Source organism: Eutrigla gurnardus, assembly GCF_963514095.1.
Source record: "Eutrigla gurnardus genome assembly, chromosome: 19".
In the NCBI taxonomy this organism is placed as follows: Eukaryota; Metazoa; Chordata; class Actinopteri; order Perciformes; family Triglidae; genus Eutrigla; species Eutrigla gurnardus.
In genome coordinates this window covers 13,453,291-13,474,671 of record NC_139930.1, presented here as the reverse complement: position 1 = coordinate 13,474,671, position 21,381 = coordinate 13,453,291, and the positions used below count along the sequence as shown (strand labels likewise).

The following is a 21,381-nucleotide window of genomic DNA, read 5'->3' as shown; positions in this document are numbered from 1 at the left end:
GAGTCATCATATAAAAGCTGTACAAATGCAGTATCCTGAGTGTACTATTGGCAATGAAACCCACACTGTGTCCCTGAAGTACTCCATAGCTGAACTGAGCTCTACATCTAGTACACAGCATAAATTACCTGTAACAAGGACTTTTACACACATTATAAGAATGTGATACTGTATTATTAATAATTGTGCCGAGCGAAATTGATTCCCAAACTGCACATAATGTGCAAAATGTGTAATTACTGGCTCAAAACTTGTTTGGCTTTAATTGTATTTAGAATTTTTGATTTCTACCGAAATATGAAAAAAGAAAAGAAAATGCGACCAAAACATTCAAAAGTTTTGAATCTGTGTTGTGCTTTTCCAATGAAAGGTGAGGTTTATCACATCTCTGTTAGGCCAACCAGGAACAGATGTGAATTTAATAGGTCTTAAGCAGCTTTTCAGTGTTTTGTAGAAGCCCAACATCAGAATCGCCCCCGTTGAAGATATTACCATAAACCTACTGATTGAACTCTGTCCACCAGATGGCGACACAGTACAAATGTCTGAAAACACCGTCAGAGAAGTCCGAATGATCAAAGGCCTGATGTAGTTTCTGGTCTCAAACACACCATGCTCAATGTGGTTTTATGTATGGAGGTCTCAGCCAGTATATTAAGCTCGTTTACCAGAATAACCACCTTTGAGCAGCAGTGTCTTTTCCAGCTAAATGCACCGACATGCAGACAACACAGCAATGACAGGTTGCAGAATCAGAACAATAAGAGAACGAAGTCATTCCTACATCAGGCGGTTAACTGAAATGAAAGGCTCGCCTTCATCAGAGGAAGGTAATTGGTTCCTGCAGGGCACTGGGGGGGGGGGGATCTTCATGGGAAAATGGCTGCCACAATGACAGAAAAAAGACGCTGAGTCAAGAGTTTGTAGAAAGGCTGCTGCAGAAAAGGGGAAAGCATCCGGAAATGCTGAGTTCTTCTCTCTGAGATCACAGCAGATATGAAGCCCTTTTGTCCGTTTGGTTCACTTCAGCTGCTCGGGGATAAAAGGCCCGCGGACAATCGAATGACAACTATAGGATACGAATGCGTGCGTATGGGCAGAATGAAAGAACAAAATGGCACTTTTCTGGAAAATGTGATTACGCTCACTGAGCAAATCCATTTAGGCCCGCCATGAACTGACGGTTTCATGAAAAGATGTACTTATTTTAGATGTTTGTTTCCACTTCGAGCCGTGGCTTCGTCTCAAAGGAGTTGCATTTCAATATTTGGTGTTCTTTGTTGCTGACAGACACGTTGAAAGACAGGCAGACGGACAGCCTGACCTACTGACTCACTGGCTGCTTCACTGGATGGATGGATGGATGAAGTGGACAATGGGGGGATGAGGAGCAGGACGCCGGGTGGTGGGTGGTTGGTGTGGGGTTGGGGGAAGGTCGGTGAGGTCAAGGCAGGCAGGGTCCACCCCTCTTCACCTATTGGCCAGGCTGCCCGACGAGTCCTGTGCAGCTTTGAAGCCCTGAAGTGGACAGAATTCCACCACGGCCATGGGGATTGTAGCATGTCATTTGTAGGAAATTCTGGCGAGATGGTCCTAAAAACAGAGAGGTTGGCCCACGCCCTGAATGCAGGGTTTTTGTATTCAGAGGCGCTCGTAGGGTCCTCTCCCATTGATCCTGAAATTACAGACGGGCAGGTAATAGGGCGGCCTCAATCAAGCAAGTCCTGCAGGAATCAGTGTTTAATTTGAAGATAGAGGAGTTCTCTCATCGTTTTGCTTTTTGCAAGTTGGTGGCAATGAATTTAAAGGATCTTTCTCTGATATAAAGAAGTTGAAACGGCACGTGACAGGAACAAGAATGGAAGCGTAAATCCATATGTGCAGTAGCTTTTTCCCGGTGGGTCCTTTCAAATACATACTTTTTCAAACCCCCTGAAAAATGTGCAATCTAAAATTCTAGAGGAGATCCTAAAGTTGCTAAATAAATCTACTAAAAGTGTGGCTGAAATGAGTATAACAATTTGCAAATATTTCAATCTGATAAAACAGCATATAGCCGTTGAAAACTGAGCAGGAAGAAGCCAATACAAAAATATATATCAGTTTGGGACAGAGTGGAATTAGATGACTTTTTCTTACTTTAAGGGAACAATAGGAAAAGTGTGTTTGAGGGGTTTGACTGTACCTGCTTCTATCACAGCGGCCGGCGTCTATGCCCAGTTTAACTGATGAATGTATAACCAGGAAAAGCTCGTAAGCTCATAAAGTTCAGAGTCAGTAGCACATGAAGTCAGCCAGAGCAGGTCATTTCAGAAGTGCTGCTCTTTGTTGGTGGCGGCTCCTGCTCACGTTAATGGCAGAAAAATGGTCTTCTCCTCCTTCTTCTTCTTCTTCTTCTTCTTCTTCTTCTCCTCCTCCTCCTCTTCCCCTGTCCCAACCAGGCATTCCAGGCTTGTTTAAATAAGGCCTGCCTGCCTGCCTGGGCGCGGGTGGATTCCCCTCTGGCCCTTTGCCCTTTGACCTAAAGTGCATTCCGTATGTAAAGTGAGGAATTCCTCTGAAGTTCAGTTAATGGGGTTGAGTTTTTTTTTCATCCTTTGGACTCTGCTCCTGCACTCGCCCGACGGAGAGGGGAAAAACAAGCTCCATGTACGCCCGCCGAGCCGCCGTGAGTTATGGATGAGGTTTTGCCGTTTATCGGCAGAGGTAAAGAATCGATGTCACCCACCGCCGGATCGGGAGCTTCAATAAAACTGCGGGTGCTTATCTTCTGGGATCATGACTAATTGATTTAATGGAGGATATTGTGGAGTGGAAATGTGTAGGTTTGAGGAAGTGAAGTTAGTTTGGTGGGGAGGGGGGATGGTGGCTATAATGAAATAATCACTGTCACATATGAATTCAGTTTCTGGGGGAGTTTTTCATTCTCTGAGTGGGACTATAAGGACAGAGGGTGTTGCAATTGGGGCTACATAAATAAAATTGACACGTTAACAAGTGTGAAATCACAAATTATTATGTGCAGAAGGTTTTCTATTTTGCAGTTTACAGATTAAACTAATGTTGTTTTTTGTTATTTTTTTAAGCTGAATCCTAAATGTGCTTGTGGAAACATACATTTTGTTTTTTGATAACTTTTCTGCGGCTCAATCTTGAAAAAGACCAGGAAAAGTGATTTTGCCATCCACTTATGGATGGAGCAGTCATTCATTTTTTAGCATTATGCAAAACACTTGAAAAGCAATTAAAAAAAGACAATTTTGTTTTGTTGGAATCTGCTTCTGGATCCAAAAAAAAAGTAACAATAATAATGATTAAAAAAAAAAAAAAAACTGAAAATTCAACCACTTTTTGCCATATATTTTTTCTTGTGTGCTGCCCTTATTAAAACCAAACACATGTGAAATATATGAAAGAAGGGAAGTAGTGACCCTTCCATTAAATATACTGCTATCACACCAAACAAGTGAATATTTCATGTTTCACGTGTTATGTGTGTATACATATTCCTTTTGTTAAACATTCATTCACAGACAAATCTGCAGCATATTTTCCTACACAGAGATTTTACTTATGAGAGGTTTAACTTACAAACCACTGTGTACAACTCCAGTAGCCTATTTCAGATTTTGAACGGCAATCACACATATGGAGCATATGAAAATATTGTGTTTCACCAGGTTTTGCAGCTCATATGTTTATCCGTCCTGCAGACCGAACATCATCAGGTCAAAAGCCATGAAGCATCAAGCTGATGAAATAATTTTTCGAGCTGTTAAAGGTGACCGCGGGCTCTGCAGTGTCAAAGGCAAAGCAGGAAATACATGTGCTACATTGACTTATTGTTTAACACATCCTGCTCTACAAGCTTCTGAGTCTTTAGGTGACGAAATAGCAACGTCTTTCGTGAACGTTCGCAGGTTCAAATCCCCGGGGCGACGAAGAGCACACATGAGCTCCCGGGTGAAGAAGTGGATGTGAAGATGGCTCCTGGCTGGAGGTTCTTCTGCTGTTGTGCTTTAGGAGCCCTGTGTACTGTTGGAGACGCTGTAAAAGGCTGTGCCACCCACACAGCTGGAATGTCATGCATGCAGTCCATAGAGTCAGTTTCAAGAGGGAGGCAGAAGGGGGGAGGAGGAGGAGGAGGAGGGGAGGAGGGGAGCCCTCTTTGGAGGAGCCAGGGTGCACGGGGGGCTCGGCTCTCGGGGTGGGGTCTACTACTACTACTATTACTACTTCATGAAAAACATGAAGCAGAAAACTCACTTCCCACACCCACCCCACCCCCCCAAAAAAACTTCTCCATTAACCTTTTTTTTTTTTTTTTTGTGGTGGTGGTGGTGGTGGTGGGAAATCATCAATGACGATCCATCACGGTTGTTTGGTCTTTGGCCGATGAGAGGAAGGAGGGGAAATGTGGAGAGAGAGACGTGAGATGGAGGGATGGGGGGTTGGGAGAGGTGAAAGGGCAGAGGAAGAAAGGAGGTACATTTTCGGAGGATGGGAGGCTGGAAAAAAACAGAGGGAACAATAACTCCCATGTTTAAAAGGCTTTTCTCAGCCCCCATGACACCTCACACAGGCAGCAGTTTAAAGTCAGGCCGTTCAGCAGGGAGTGGTGCTTTGTGGCTCTTTCCCCTCAGGCTCATTTTCAGGAGAAACCTTCTCCAAATCATTGGTTGTTTTTTGTGGTTTTTGTGTCTCTCTTCTCTGTTTGTATCAACTGCTTTCTACAAAGGTACATTTCAAAATACTCTGTGTTCTTTTCATCAAAACGCCTTCAATATTTCGTTGTAGATTATAACACATCTGAGCTGTTGGTGCCTTAAAATACATAAAAACTCATGGAAATGCACCCAAAGAAGAACACTTACAAAATAAATATAATATAATTTAATTGTTTCATTTCTTTACACATGATTTTAATTCTGTAAAATATATGAGATTAGCTTTAAAGGGGATAACATCATCAGCAGGAATGTATATATAAATGATGCTTAGAAAGCATTTATTTCTAAGGCTGTTTTCACTAGGAGTTGCATTTTCAACAAGAGTAAAATACATTTATTTCCAACACTATGAAATTACTTTATTAATGAATTGTTTTATTTTAAAATGCTAGTTGTGTACTATTGAATCTGACAAACGATATTAAAAAATAAGCCAAATGTGGCATTTAAATCAGAAAACAGATGGTGAATTAATCATATGAAATCGTTTAAGTGGATTTCTGTGAGCACATTTTAAAACGACTCATTAGTAATTGTCAATTTGTTCCTATGAATTAATTTGTAATTCTTTCGCAGTAGTGTGATTTTCTCATTTCAAGAATGTAAAACATTACATTTGAATTAAACACAATTGAAAATCTAGGTTTAACACACCTTTAAATACATATACAAACATCTTGCTAATAATAACAACGCAAAAAAAGATTTCAATACATTTGTGAATAGGATAAAGGAAATTGGCGCATCACGTTTGCATCTCTTTTAATTGGATTATGTTTTATTTAAATGTGTTCATATATAATTGATTTGACATTTTAATCCCCCCCAATCTGGTGTGAAATCTGAAAGTATCTGTCGGAAGCTTCGTTTGACTTTACCAGAACAGAGAAATGAACGTGTGAGAATGAACTTTTATTGAGTTTATTCTGTTTCAAAGCCACGGAAACAAAATAACAACTAGTCATTTCAACAAAGCAATTTCCACACATTCATGTTTTGCATTAGTTACCTGTGATTCTTATTCCACTGAATGATTTCAACAAACAAGTGTTGTTGAAGGGAAAAGCAACTAAAAAAGCTGAACTTGTGTAATCCTTTAAAAAAAATACTTTTAAACAATTTGAAGGTTTGTGAGGAAATTGGAAATAGTGTTCTAGTAGATAAGGATGCATGTGTATTCTCAATAAAAGCAGATTTCTAATCTATAGACCCAAACTAAATCATTTAATTAATTTAAATACTTTTAGATTTTTTTCTCTCTCAGAAATTAATCTCCTATAATTAGCTACAGCTTTTTATTTTGACATAATGTGGATCCACTTGTTTCCACAGTATGAACACCTCATCTTGCTGTTTGCCTCTGTGTGAAGATAATAATGATAATTGGGTTTTTGGATGTGTTTGAGATTAATTGAATATCCTTATTATTCAGGCACTTCACAGGAATCCTGCTCTGTCTGTGGGAGGAAAATATGTACAAATACAGTTTCAGCAGCAGTTTTAAAACAGAGGACCAACAAAATTATAATAATACTAAAGATGAGCTTCAGAAGAGAACTTCACTCCAGTGTCAGACACTTTGACAGGACACTTTGAGGCCAGTTTGAGGAGAGCCTTTTTTGAAAAGAGGCAGAGGGGGCATCACTGCTCCAAACCTTCACTGGATCCATCATGCCCCGCCTTACATCAAACATTTTTTTGCCGACTGGCTGCACAATCAGATCCCTTCTGAGTGGGCTGGATTCGGGTGGGTGTGAGGGGAGTAAAAAGTGGGCCCTCTCCCACTGGATAATGCCATTATTTCAGCTCCTCTGGCCAGGAATGCCAAATTTCACAGCCCGCTACTCCTCTCTGTGCGTCAATCAAAGCTTCGCAAGGGGCCGAGGCGCCCATTGGGTCCGCCTCCAGTAGCGTGTGATCGGGTCCGACCATTGATCCCTCACGAGCCATATCATACGTGCTCGCCCCGCGTGTTCTTGCCCAAACTGAGATCTTTGTCCGACTTTTTGCAGGCATTTCGTTTTGTTTGTCGCAGTTGTACTTTTGTGAGTATTTGAATATTCGCTTATAATGCGCCATTAGAGACGCGCAGATCGGAATTCATCGCCAAATATGTGCCCACGCGTCTATATTTGTGTTAAAATTGACTCTTTTAAATCGATCAGTATTATAGGCCTGATCCGCGCTGCCTGCGTGAGAAGACAAACCGGGTGATTCGAACTAATGAAGGCGTTACATTCCCCCGGAGGGCAATTAAAAGGCTAATTATAATCCCCTTTACGACTGCACAAAAGGGGGGGTTTGCGCCAACAAAAAAAAAGTAAATAAAAATAATTAGTGATCAAGTATCCGGATACAGCGAGTGGAGAGATGATGAGAAATTTGTGAATGGGACACAGTTAATCAGGTATTCGTTGTGCGCTGTGACGCGTCGCCGCGCGCAGCCAATCACGCGCGCGCTGGAAATGTTGAACACGCCGAAACCAAACCAATGGCTCATCATATAGCAAAGACTAGCGCAGGAAGAGGCCAATCAGTGGGAGGCATGCAAACGAGGAATTTGCTCCGGCAGGCTCTGAATGTCAAGTAGTCAAAGATGGAGTCCGGATCTGCGAGGCCGTGTGCTTGTGCATGAAGACTTGCGATTTTTTTTTTCTCTCTCTCCTTTTTTTGACTCCTCGAGCTCCGCACGTTTGCTCGTTAGTCGCTCGCAGCCTTTTAGGAACGACGGCGCGAATCCACGAGGCAGCGGACCGCGAAGAGTGGTTTGTGGAGAGGGTGGCTTTTCTTTGTTTTATGGACAACTTTTTCCCTTCTCTTTTCGCCTATAACGGATTGTCCCTCCCTTGGCTAGATACTATTCATGCTTTCGGAGGAGGTGGTGGTTGTGCAGAGAGAGGGAGAGGGAGAGAGAGAGAGGAGGGGATGAGGGACGGAAGGGAAGGAGGGGTGGGGAAGGGTGACCACTGTGAGTTGTAGCCCATTTTAAAAATAATTTTCTTTTCGCGTGAATTGTCAGGAGCCCGGTTCAAACTTGGAAGTTGCAAAGGTCGAGATGGGAAGATTGTGCGTTTTGCGGCTCGGAGGGGGGAAGCGGTAACGGCGGGTTGGAGTCGGCGAGTCGAGCCCGCGCGCTGCGCATCTGGAAGCTCGCTTCAAAAACTTGATCGGGACGCGATTTTAACGCCTTGTGGACGGATAGACGCGTCCTGCGCCTTACAGGGCTGTTATCGCGGTGTAATGGGTCTCCGAGGGGGGACATTTCCACGGTGCTGGTATGTGTGTGTGTGCGTGCGCGTGTGCGTGTGTGCGCGTAGCCTATAGGCTGTTGTGCAATCTAACAAGTCGTCAGTATTGTACCGTTGGGCTCGTGAGCTGGCAGGAATGGCTCGCGGAGCAGATCCAGCGCTTCTAACGTGAAGGAGGCGTATAGGCCGCTCACACAGATGTATGGCGGAGAGAACGTAAAGCTTTCAAGAACAGGTAATAAAAAAAAACCCGAGCAAAAAAAACAACACCTTTTTAACGTGTTTTCTAGGAATGGCCGAGCGAGTCGGGCACGAGAAAGCTGCAGGCTGTTCTAGAGGTTTCCAGCGTCGTTTCCCCCCTTCTTCCTTTCATGCTATAGATCCTGTATGTTGTGTAACAACGCGTTGATTGTGCAAACTTGCTGCACGCACTTTGCTCTCGTTTTCGTCGTCGTCGCAGTTTGTCCTTCGCTCGTAAATGAGAAATTCAACTTTTTGATGGAAGTTTTTTTTTTCTTCTTCTTTTTTTGTGTGTGTTTAGTGTTGAAGAATACAATTACTTTATTTCGTTTGAGGCTGTTTTATTTTCAGCAATCGTTCGGAGGGGATAATTGTAAATACTGATGTTTTTTTTTTTTTTCAAAGTAGCCTATTTGATAGTTAAAAGCGTGTAGTTCTGTGAAAGCTTTGGGAGTGTGTGGCCCCCCTCCCCCTTGTCTCCAACCTCCCATTTCCCCCCCAAAATTAGAATGCATGTCATTCACAGGAGAGAATAGTATGGGCCCACATGCTGGGAAATACCCATTCTCCCAGGGAGAGAGTAACCAATGCTGCTTAATTTAGGAAGTTTAACTCCACCTCTGAAAAGTTATATTGTTAAACTGTAATATCCTGTCTCTCTTTCTCACACACAGATGCAGAATTACAGCCTTTTTAAAAAAAAAAAAAATCACCTTAATAGGCTGATTTGTGCAGTCTGCACTACAACAAAGAAAAGTTTGCAAACTTAAAAATCCACTTTGATTTAATTCATTCACCCTTCAAAATAAAAGTAGGCTACATGAGTTTATAATGTTTTTATTTTTCATGTGATTTTCTTTTTTTTTTTCTTTTCTTTTTTAGGAGAAAGGGTGGCTAGTTGAGTCAGTATGTGCTGTGGAGTCCGATGGTGTCCATGTTGTTGTCCACTGCCCTTTTTCTGTTGCACTACTGGACATTGAGATGAGCAGTGCAATATTAAAAGGGCATTGGCTGATGAAACAGACACACACACACCTCCCTATACTGTCTTAACTCTTGACCTACACATGGAGCTTTGAGGGGGTCCTTAAATGTGATTATGGGTGTGCATTTCTGCCATTATGTCTCTTAATTACTAGCATCATAAGGTTACAAAAAAACTATTATTGTGCTTTATTTTGTAGGAGTTAAGATAAAAAGAAAAATCTATCCTTTTTAGCCCACACTTTAAATCCATGCACTTCAACACCAAAGAAATAGCTAAATTCAAATTCCAGCACAATCTGTTCAATCAAGATTTGCCTTTCTTCTTCCTCCTGTTTTAAAACGCACAACAGTTGATCGGGACAAACAGCATAGTTGCTTATTAAAATGTAATTGGAGTTTGGCAGTGAAGAATGGCTGTCCCCATGTCCACGTGCTGACACATGCTGAGGTCAGCTGCTTTGACAATGTTGCACTACTGTACCATCCATTCTAGCAGTGCAATAGTATTGTCATAGCATTTGGCCCCAGCTCACACTAAACTGGTGCTAAAGGGCTCGTTTCAAACGAGTTTGTGTAGAAGTGGAGCTGATGACTGATAGCAGGTGGTGGTGCAGAGAACCCCCCCCCCCCCCCCTTATCTGTTTACCCAGCTCTGTATTTACACTTACACACATTTGAAGGCTAACAAGACCTCATGACCCACATTTATAGTATAGAACTGCCTTTCTAACTCGTGTGCATCTCAAAAGGAAGGAAGCAAATTACATAATGCTCCCCCCCCCCCTCCACCCAACCTATAACATTGATTTGTATCCATCTTGTGTGATGGCGCATCGATTGGAAGTCACCGTTTAGCCACTTTTTAATTTACACCACAGCTCATGAAAAGTGTGGCTAATTATGGAAAGTGACCACCAGAAGAGCAAATCAATAGGTGAAGGCAAATTTAAATATAACTAGACAATGTATATATTTTTTGATGCATTATAACACGCAAATCTTCCATTATCAGAACAGGATTTTCACGTTTTCTCCCCCCTTTTTTTCACGGTAAATTAGTTCCCTGCTCAATCCAGTCTTTTTTTTTCCCCTTCACCTGTGCATTTTGTCGTCACACCAAATACTGTGACAGTGTGTGGCAGGGGGCTGATGGTAAAATAAGCAGATGGAGGAAGAAAAAAAAAATGTGGGCGGGAGAGGTCGATGTGTGTTTTTGAGCATCCTCAGTGGTAGCAGGTCGATGGGGGGAGGGGAGGTTTGGGAGGAATGTAGGGAGCAAGGCCCTCTCTTCCCCCTCGCCTTTTGCCTTCTCTTCTCTGTCTTTCTTTCTGTGTTGAGATTAGGTGTCACTGCTCCTGTGTGTGTGTGTGTGTGTGTGTGTGTGTGTGCCTCATGTTTGAACCGTAAAGTAAGAGAGTAAAGAGGTTTGTTTGTTTTGATGACTGTCAGCAGACCTCTCCGGGTGGAAATGTTTAACCACACAGTCCAGTTTGCTGTTACAAGCTGCAGCAGAAGGACACGAGTAATTATTAAAGAGGAAACGTGTCTTTTTTTACGCACTGCTGCAGAACAAATGTTTCAGGTGAAAGAATGGTTGTGGTGTATTAAAGCCAGTTCATAAAGTCTCATCTCCGCCTGGCTTTTAAAAAACGTACTTTTGAATTTTAGCAGACTGGGTTGTAAAAATGTATTTATCTGATTGCACACCGAAGGGAAGGCAAAAAAAGGAGACCTCAGTCACTTGACTGTGTGAAATTCACCCTGAGTAAAGAACGTGACTTGTTTAGGCTTGCTTGCAATGCTTGCTGGGAAATCCTGGAATGTGTGGAATGGGGGACGGTGGTGCTTCTGCAGTTATCTGACTGCATAGAGCAGCAAGTATTCTGCACTGAAACCCAACATGTCAGCGGTGCTCTGTTGAGCAGCTTTTTTTTATTTATTTCATGTGTAGATAAAACTACAGAGAATACAAGGTAATGAGATAACAACATCTGCATTTCATTACATACATAAAAAAACAAACTTGCTACGCGTGAAATGTTTTTGTTTCTTTCCCTTTTGTGATGTGTCGATGGGCCTGCTGTTCGCGTGTGGGTGTTTTCATTACACCAGTTAATGAAGCTTTTTATAAAGATAAATCAAATCACTGTTAGGGAATTTGTTGAAAAGGAAAAGTGAAATTGATAGAGTTAAAGTAAAATGTCTTTATGCGTTTTATTATTTTTTCTTTTGTGGTTTATGAAACATTTCTCATGAAAGAAAACTGTTATTTTTCTCTGACCCCTTTCTCTGAATAAAATGATTAAAAATTTCGATTGGTCATTGTTAGTTTCTTGGAAAGACAATTTAATAAGCAGAATTTAATGTTTAAAATGAATCAATCGGCTGGCTATTATAAGTAAAACACTATATATACTTGTAATAGCCAATATGACACCTATATGACCGACTGACTTGTATTAAAGAATTAGAAAACTGAAGGAAGAAACAAGAACCATATTCCTCTATAAAATGGTTCATATATCTTATTGTCATATTGAGTCTTTGAGCTCTCAGGCCTGATAACGGCCTGCTAGCTTCAGAAAAGGAAGTGCACATTAAACATCACATTGTGAATAAGTGAACCTTTACTGTTCATGTCTCAGTTGGATTCAACATTCTGTCTTTTTTGTTTTTAACCTCAATACATTTATTAACTCTTATAAAATCATAATGTCCGCCCAAACGTTCAAACACACAACTTTATTTTGACACAGAGGGAAATTATGTATCCAAATACACCAAATACTCTGTAAAAAAAGAATAATGTTAAATATATCTAGAATATATCTAAAAAAATAGAATAGAGTAAAAAATATTCCACCCAGTGTGAACAATGAACTGTACTGTCAGATAGTGTGGAAAAGGATCTAAATCTGAAGGTTAAGGAGAAAATCATGAGTTGAAAGCGTTCATTGTAAATAATAATCCACAACATAAAATACTAATTTTCACATTTCAACATAATATGAAGCCATAACTGATTCATGTTTTTGAGGCGGAGCAGCCAGCGGGGTGTAAATCCATCCCGCTGGAATGTATTTACAGATCACTGATGTCCTCTGCCAAAACGCTTCCTCGTGTTTTGTGATACAATGCGATTGAAGTCGTGTCCTCAACGGCGCGCAAACAGCCTCCTCTTCCTCCCCCGCGCTCATATCGGTGTCAAAGTGCTGCATTATTTTAAAGTAAGCACATATTCCTGCAGAGTGACTTGTGGGTGGAACGCTAAAGAAAGAGCCCAGAGGAACTGATACTTGTCACACCTCTGCAGCACAGGTATGCTGTAGGTGAGAAGACGGCTCTTATATCACAGTGAACTATATTGTCTGAAGGGGAGGAAGGAGGGGTCACGGGGCGTGTATGCCTGTTTGTCAAGAGAGGTTTTACAACTCGACAAGCAAGACTTGTTTGCACACCAAATATTACCATTATTCTGTGTCATTTCCTAGTTTCTTGCAACAATTTAGTTTCTTAAGAGATTAAATTAAGATGCTGTAAATGCCTCAGCTAGAGCTTAATGCCCTCAAAGGACAGGATATGTAGCACATAATCAAACATTATGACTACATTTTCATGTTCATTATTCACGATACGACTAATAAATGGAGCAAGTTTAAATAAATCATCTATCTTGTATTACTATGTTTCTTTAGAAATGTCAGAGGACTCTAAGATCAGTTTGTCTACACATTGTGACAAAAGACAGCAGAGAAGTGCTTAAAAAACAGATGACATAGTAGCTAGGAGACATGAAAGCCGAGGGTTGTAGCAGGTGAGAAAATAAAACACGGCAAACGGAATAAAAGGTTGAAGACAAAAGAAAACAAACAATAGTGACAAGCAGACAATGACGAGGGAAACACGAATACACCAAAATAGCCCTGATACAGGAAATGAAATCATCTAGGAAACGTGTGTGTGCAAGGGGGAGGTGCCAATAAACACAGTGGGTGGCTCCTAATTTGTGTTTGCCTGTGATTTAATTGGTAAGAATAGCTTATAGTTAGATTATGAATACATTCTCACTCAGTTATATGAGATGTTCTTACGGATCCTTGAACAATCCACACTTAAACATTTAGCATAAACATTTTCTTCAAATTAAATTTTGTGTGTCTGTGTGTGTGTGTGTGTGTGTGTGTGTGTGTGTGTCTGTGTGTGTGTGTGAGAGCGAGAGAGAGAGGAATTCCTCTCAGCTCTCTCCTGATAAAGGTTTGCCTCTCATGGGAGCAGGGCTGTCAGAGCCAAAGAGTGAACAAGAGGGAGCTACAGAGTGTGTGTGTGTAGTGTACTATTAGTATTACACAGGTGTGTTTCTCCTTTGACAAGAGCAAAATAAAGATTAGTTGTATTCGCACACAAACTTGCAGCAGTACAGTCTGCCAGGAGATGGTCTGCTGCTGCTTCCTGTTGAGGTCTTAGAGAACTGTGTTTTAGTGATTTGTGTTATCTGGTAAGATAGAGTGGGATCGTTGTTTTGTTAGATAAAATGGTTCTAACTGGTTTTCATTATTCAGCCAGTTCTCTCTCTCTCTCTCTCTCTCTCTCTCTCTCTCTCTCTCTCGCTATCTCTCTCTCTCAGACACACACACACACACACACACACACACACACACACACACAGATCGATGAGACCCGACTCTGTTGCAGAGGTGATTCTCTGCCACCCAGTGGACAACAGATGTAGTACAACACAGGAATGGACTCGTGTGGTGCAGAAACGCTGAATTTGAAAGCATCAACAGCAATGCGTCTTTCCAGAAACAGTGTCTGAATAAACCCACAGTGAATTATTAATAAGTGATCCCCATGAAAATGGTCTCTGTGAGTCCCAAAAGCCAATAGCACACTAATGTAAATGATTAATTATTAGTTAAATCCTCTAATGCCACACGCCAGTTAGATTTCAATGAAAACACCAGGACTGGTTTATTGAAAGTATCCAGCAGTGGATTCCACAAACAACAAATAAATAAAGTAACCAATAAAATAAAATAAAATAAAATAAAAACCATTACACACGCCTACACGCAACATAAGATTAACACTCATATATACAGTAACCCTGAGTCTGTGTTGCATGGCATAGCACTTCATATCCACTAGGTGGAGCAATACGTTTTTGTGAAGAAGGCATGTCATGGCTGCAACAATCCCGTTCCACAAGCAGTCACCTTCATAGAAGCACGTAAGAAGACTCTTCTTCTGAAACATCTCGGTCAGCTGTCTTTAACACTGTGAGAGAGAGAGAGAGGGGGGGAGAGAGAGAGATGTTAAAGGGAGAGTTCACTCCAAAATCAGAAATAAACGTTTTACCTGTGTCAATCTAGATTGTTTTACTGTGAGTTGGCTAGTTTTGGAGATATTCGCTGTGTAAATGTCTTCCCTCCAGTATAATGGCACTGTGTTGCAGCCGGGTCCCATATAGTCCCATTGTTTTGGAGGGACGGCAGCCATCTCTGCGGTCGATATCTCCAAAACGAGGAAGCTCACACCAAATCAATACAGACTGATGAATTGCACCACAGGTAAGAGGGGAAAATATGATTTTTTTCCCTTCAAAATAAACAAACAGAATTGAATAAAAGATGGGGATACTACATCATAATCATAATAACCTTAGTTTCTGTTCATCTTGAGAATACTGTTGGGAAGGGTGACCTCTGACGACGCAAAGTCATCCGAGTGTTGAGACACTGATTCATGGGGCATCTGAAAGAGTTAATGAGTGAGATGAATGCAGAATCTGTGCGTGTGTATGTACGGGTGAGGGTGAGGGTGAGGGTGAGGGTGAGGGTGAGGGCTGACCAGGACTGGGGATGCCATGAAGAGGTGATTAAAGGGGTAGTGCAGCAGGTTCATGCAGGTGGAGGAGTATAGATCTGCATAACGTCCCAGCTGGCTGGCAAAGAGCGTCTGTCTGGCGCCGCTACGCAGCAGGCTGCCCATCTGGCCGTAGGACATGTCCATTCTGTAAGTGAGCACCTGCAAACACAAACAGAACAATTAAGACAAAACAGGCTGTCTTTATTTTGCAAGAAAAACTAGAAATTGCATTGAAACCACTTTCTCATGCAGCGTTTTGATCTATTGACTAATTATGCTGAACCATGAGAGAAATAATAAAATAATCTACCTATCTAACCATAAAAGGTCATCTGCTTTACAGTTTGAAATTCTAAAACACACATTATTACACAAGATTAACACATGGTTCAAAACTGAAAGCCTGTGTATGTTGAAACACTCAATTCAATTACTTGCACCCAGAATGCACCTGTGTAAACACCTGTGACCAATTACATCCCTTATAAATCAGTGCATGAACACTATAAATAAGATTCCAGCTTGCTCTTTGTTGGGATCAACAATGGAGGCTAATTTTGGAGAACGAGCCAGAGGAGGTAATTGCAATTTACTGTATTTTGTTTACAGTACAATACAGTAACAATATTTGTGTCAGCTTAAGTTAAAGTCATTGTGTCTTATCAAAAACCTACCAAACTTTTGTTGCTTTTCACTAATTTTGGAAATTCTGCAAAACACAATTTCTCTGTTTCTTACATTAGAAACACATGTTTAAGAATGAAATGTGTTGCAGGCTTTGGGTTAATGCTTCTATTCAAAATGAAAAACATCCCTGAAATCGGCAACACACCCACACAAACATATGAATGCACTTATTGAACACCAATCAGCTTTGTACTACAAATAGACCTCGTTTAAGTTTTAACTTTGCAAGATTGGAGGCAGTGACAGAACGAGGACGTAGACAAGAACAAAGAAGGGGACCAGGGGCAACATTGCTTGTGATGTGGATCAGGTGATGTGGTCAGAAGGCGGGATCCAAAACCAGCATCATTTTTCTCGTCGCACCGATTTAGGCCGTCAATACAAAGACTCAGATTTGAATGGACAACCAAACCAAATGTTCATCCCAAGCTTTGATGTGCTTGATGATTTCTAACCGGTGTGTCAAACTCCTCGGGCTTAAAAATGAAGTTGTGTTTTGATTGGTCGAGCTCACCTTCATTCTGGTCTGAATGGCCCGGATTTCTGGACACTCATGGCTGCCGCTGTCCAGGTTCCTTTTAGACGACACAACACAAAAGACGATAATGCCGTCGCGTTTTTGTAATTGTGTCGCAGGAAGTGCAGAAAGTGAATGGCAGCTGTTGATTATGTAACACATACAGAAGAACTCACTTGTAAAGTTCAGCTAAGAAGATGTCGAGATGCTTCAGCTCCTCAAACAGATCTGTGGAACCCAGAGAGTCATTCAGACTTTGAAATTAGTCAAATAGATCAACAACAACAACATTGTCACCCTGTTCCTACTTTTCTTCTCGCCCCACACTTTCAGCTCCTTGGTGAGCTCCGGTACGACCAGGAACGTCTTCCAGCCCTGGCGCTTCTTCGATTTGAGGATGTCGCCAAAGATGTGGTCGCCGACGTAGAGGATGTCTTTCCCTTTGATGTCCAGCAGCTCGCAGATGATGTCAGAAGAACCTGTCAACGGATGTTTATTTAAAAGGTATGATCTGTAAACTCTTGTAACAACTGCAACACAAACGCAGTGAATGAATTCAAAGGAACTTCACCTCCGGAGTAAACGGTTCCGTGCTGGAGGTCGCCAGTGTACGTCCCAATCCGGAGATTTCCTGTGTCCTGAGTCCCACAATGCAACATGTTATTGAAACCTGCAGCGGGTCAAATGTTACTGCAACACGTCCGTAAGTCGTATTCGTACCGTGTCCACTTGTCTCAGCACCGTCCCCTCTGCGAAGAACAGAGGCTTTTTGGTATCCACGACGATGAGGTCGAAGAAGGAGCGCCAGGACTTTTTCGGGTTTCCAGTCTGTGGATGAAGATCAATGTTAAACTCAGGATTCAGGTAAATGGGCATTTTCTGATTAAAGAAATATAAATAACATTTACCTTTGCATTGTTTTCAAGCAGGTATGTCATAATGGCCTTGATGAGGAAGGAGAAAAAAACGTTTTCATATAATTTGTGGTAGAGAATGTTTAGTTGCAGCCCACTGTTCAGAGGCTCACCTCAGTGTAGTTGTAGTCACTGTTGGTGGCCAGGAAGACCTTCGCCACGTTTTTAGCCCGGGTCAAGAGTAGAGGGAGATTTGGCTGCAGAGAACACATTCGTTTGTTGAATATTTCCACCTTCCACCATTTTTTTTTCATAATCTTGTCACTTTACTCACATCTTTGATAATGTATTTCTCCAAATTCTTGGTAGTTCGTCCTTTCATGGATCCCTAAACCGCACACAGATTAAGTACAACAGTTTCCTCATAAAGACAACATCCTCCATTTTTCTTTTTTTAAACAAGATTTGTGAAATTAATTCACCGTGTCGTGAATGAAGTCCATGGCGCTGCGAACATCGTGGAACATGCTTTTGAAAGACATAAACAAGTCGCCGTGCTGGAAACCTTTCGGAAGTCTGTCAGAATTTTAACAGCAGAAATAGTTTGACAAATCATTCATTGGTAATGTTATAATAGTTCAGGCAACAAACGAAGTATACTCACTTTTTGTATCTGGAACTTTTGTTGAAAAAGTCCACAAGGCAAGTGTAGAAGTACGTCTCTGCAAATAGACAAATTATTATTTCATTTATTTAGAATCCTCAATTTGGGGTAAAGAAAATGATGAAATTACACACAATTATTAATTAATTATTTACTCACATTCTGTCAAAGTCAACATTTCCACAAGTGCATTATATACCTGAAAGATTGAAGAGAGTGTTGAGAACGTAGAAGCGGTCGGTGTCGTCTCTTTGAATGAACTTGTTGGGGTAGTAGTTGTTAATGTCTGTTCTGTGGAACAAAAACACAATATTACAGACTACACAAACACAAGCTAACTGACGGAGCTATCGTTGTCATTACCCTCTATTTTTATTTCCCATCTATTAAACAAGTCGTACTGTTATCCTTGCATGTGCATCCATCTCTGTCTGCGATACAACAACTACTGTATTCTGTAAAGATTTTGACTTTACCCTTTGAGGAAGCAGTAGCCATGGCTGCAAACTAAAATATTCCCGTTTGAATCCACCTTCAGGAGGTTCCCGTATGTGGTGTCGATCACTAAACCGCTGAGAGGGGAAGAGGAGGTGTCAGCGAGGTTCTGCAACAACTTCTTTATTAAGTGCTGCAGCTAGCAATTATTTGAAACATCAACTTACCTGATGATTATTTTTTGGATGAATCGTTTGATCTATGAAATGTCAGAAACAGGGAAAATTGCCAGTTTCTGAAAACCCCAAGGTGATGTTATGTTTGGAATTTCCGCTTAAAAAATTAACAATACATTTCTCATCAAAATAATTGCAAATTATCATTTTTGTTAAAGGCTTATTGATTACCTAACTAAGTTTGATAGATTAACCAACCCTTACCGTAACCCTACTTTAAGCTGTAGTCTGTTTCCTGAACTTTTTGCAAACTTTTGCATTAATAATTAATTGAAAAAAAAGATGGTTCATTTAAAGAGGTTTATCCTCAAACTCTCAAATAAAACAAATGGTTATCTTTTATCTGTGTGTTCGCTGGTTACATCATCATCAGATAACTTGATTGCATTGACTCGGTTGCAGAGGTGGATTTAAAACTAACCGCGTGGGGAAGCTCGGGTCGTATGTGTAGCGGAGAAGCTCATGAGGGTATCCAATAGATACCATCCTGTCTCTTATCAGCTCAAAGCCCAGGCTCTCGTAGTCTGGAGACTTATACACTGCAAACAAACAAAAAAAAACACAAATAGACATTATGATGGAGTTCTAATGTTCTTTAAGTGTTCTATGTTCTGTAAGTCTTTTCTGTTACATACTTGCCAACGTGTAGTCCATGTCAAACCCATAGCATTGGATAGTTTCCAGCGTCAGGCTCCTGTTGACGAACACCCTGGGAATAAAAACACAGCAACGTAGCTGAAGTCTGCAGACACACGATGGAACACGCTTGATCACGAGACTTAATGGTGTTGTGGGTTCAATGTGCTGGATTTGGCTGCTGAGGTGTAATAAGGTGAAAGTATGTTGCCGTACTTGTTTGAATCGGTTCAACCCGGAGGGAAGAGAGATATTTATAAGATTTGTTGCCTTTCTGTGGTGTTATTTTGGGCTTCTTCGTGGTTGTTTTAACAACTCTTTTTAAATCCTTTTCTGTAAATTCACGATCTTCATCTGCATTTCCATATCAGTAACCTTGTTGTGGTTTTGGCTCCGGGCGGATGTTCCTACAGCGAGGGTGGAGCCGGGTGGAGAGGTAAGATGTTATCATCGCCTCTCCACCTCGGTTTCAAATGACTGCAAATGATACATAATGTTCCATGGTGTATTTCTACCAAACCGGTGTAACTGTACATGGTGTCATGTGTCACTTGTTCCCCGATGCTCCTCTTTATCAGTGACACCCTACTAGTGACACCCTGACGGAGAGAGAGAGAGGCCTATCTGCACCCCCTCCAGTCTGGATGGCCGAGCTAGACTCCCTCCCTGATGGTTCATATAAGGTTTCTGTAAAGAAGCTGTTGTGTTTGAGTGTGTTGCTGATGCTGAGTTATTCTCCTGACATCAATCCATCAATAAAATATTTAGTGACGGGGTGCAAACCTTCAGAGGGTAAAGTAGAAATAAATACAGGAACTCCTCCTGACCTGGTGTTAGGGTTAGAAATTACATAAATAAAAGTCCTGACTTTGTAAATATCAGTTCACCAGTCAGTGAAAGGGTTGTTAGTGATAAGCTCCTACTGGCATTAGTGCTGTTGTTGCATGTTTGCGTATAACACTGATATAATCAAACGGACTCACATTTGGTCATAGCCTCTCTTCGCCCTGGGCTCATCGGAGACACAGGCGTCCATCGCGTCCTTTAAACTTCAAACGGAGCCCGCTGATGTCCAAACTGCATTCACATGCAGCCGCGATCTGCCACTCAGCAGCTTTTTGTTTTCTTCTTCTTGTTTTTGAAGCCAGTCACCCAAATTCACCCTTAAATCCTGTAGGCGTGGACATACGTGTTTTTCTCCATTTCACACGCATGCAGGAACTCCTCCCTGCGTATGTTGGTGATGTAAATACTTGTGCATTAGTCACAGACTCGTCCCTGCGAGGCATTTCAGCTTTGCACACGCAGATTGCGTTATCAGAGGCGCGCACATGTGCAGCAGCGGCAGCACGCGTGCGTAATAGCGAGGAGTTCCCCGATGAATGACGAGCGGGCTGTGACCCCTCATGACAACAATTTCACATAATAATGAGCTATGGCGTTTGCATTTGGTTGCACCAACAGCAGCACTGCACACGTACAGAAGTGCTGCCAGCAACGTGTACTTCTACGTACTCTTTGTAACTATTAGTAGTGCTGTTGTTGTTAGTAGTATAAATAAGTCAAATACAAACATGTTGTCTCATTAAAAAAATAAAAGTCAAAGATCTGTGTGAACACTTCTAGAAACATGCAGGTTTCATGTTTCTATTTATGTTAGAAGTTACATCTTTTTACGCCAACTGTTGGTTCACCACTGCAACAGAATATGTGTTGTCCTATAGTGAAATCTCTTGTGTGCTGGGACCAGTAGTGTAGTGGAGGATATACGCAGGTATACGGGGTATACGGGGTATACTCGCCTCTTTTTCTGGCGGTGTACAGTGTACCCACCTATCAGCCAGAAAGCCATTGGAATATATAGGAGAGTATACTTCCTCCGCTGTAACCTACCTAGCAGTACCCCCACCTCATCAACCACTACCACTGGCTGGGACAGCATTACATGACTAATCAACTGGCAGGCAAGTACTCTCAGTCAGTGGGATATAATTATCATAATAAAGGATTATAATAATGAATGCACCATCCACCCATGGTGTATAAATAATGTCAGGTAAGTTAAAACATGTACATTATTATGCCAGTTAATCTTCCCAGTGTGATATAACATGACTTCTTCACTTTTTCTTTTTTTGCGATTGTTTTCACCCTCAAAGTGAACGCTTTGGCAAAAGCTTCAAAACCTCAAATTCTGTGACCATGAATTTAACAAAAGCACCAAAATACAAACACATTTTTCTTACATTGCACACACATTCAAGAATGAAATCTCTTGC

General features: G+C 41.4%; 2 protein-coding genes across 2 annotated transcripts in view; one reads left to right on the top strand and one right to left on the bottom strand.

Moving 5' to 3' along the window:
- Positions 1 to 21,381, top strand: part of ggcx (gamma-glutamyl carboxylase) — a 198,885-nt gene that overhangs the window by 72,785 nt on the left and 104,719 nt on the right. The window lies entirely within an intron of this gene.
- nt5c2l1 (5'-nucleotidase, cytosolic II, like 1) lies at positions 14,152 to 20,347 on the bottom strand. Its single transcript, XM_084034520.1, has 18 exons — positions 20,086 to 20,347; positions 19,102 to 19,175; positions 18,888 to 19,005; positions 18,272 to 18,367; positions 17,995 to 18,086; positions 17,796 to 17,853; positions 17,614 to 17,707; positions 17,466 to 17,519; positions 17,305 to 17,388; positions 17,186 to 17,221; positions 16,998 to 17,105; positions 16,849 to 16,915; positions 16,586 to 16,756; positions 16,454 to 16,505; positions 16,275 to 16,335; positions 15,056 to 15,232; positions 14,866 to 14,959; positions 14,152 to 14,482 (listed from the first exon to the last, which is right to left on the bottom strand). Exons 1-17 carry the CDS (start codon positions 20,136 to 20,138, stop codon positions 14,867 to 14,869), a joined length of 1,488 nt encoding a protein of 495 aa, XP_083890646.1. The 5' UTR covers positions 20,139 to 20,347; the 3' UTR covers positions 14,152 to 14,482; position 14,866.

Excerpts from the sequence above, each read along its gene's own strand:
- nt5c2l1 (XM_084034520.1), bottom strand. The coding sequence starts at position 20,138 with ATGGACGCCTGTGTCTCCGATGAGCCCAGGGCGAAGAGAGGCTATGAC. Across the intron at positions 17,106-17,185 it reads TGCTTGAAAACAATGCAAAG|ACTGGAAACCCGAAAAAGTC; the intron begins GTAAATGTTATT and ends CTTCATCCACAG. Across the intron at positions 16,336-16,453 it reads TTCTTAGCTGAACTTTACAA|GAACCTGGACAGCGGCAGCC; the intron begins GTGAGTTCTTCT and ends GTCGTCTAAAAG.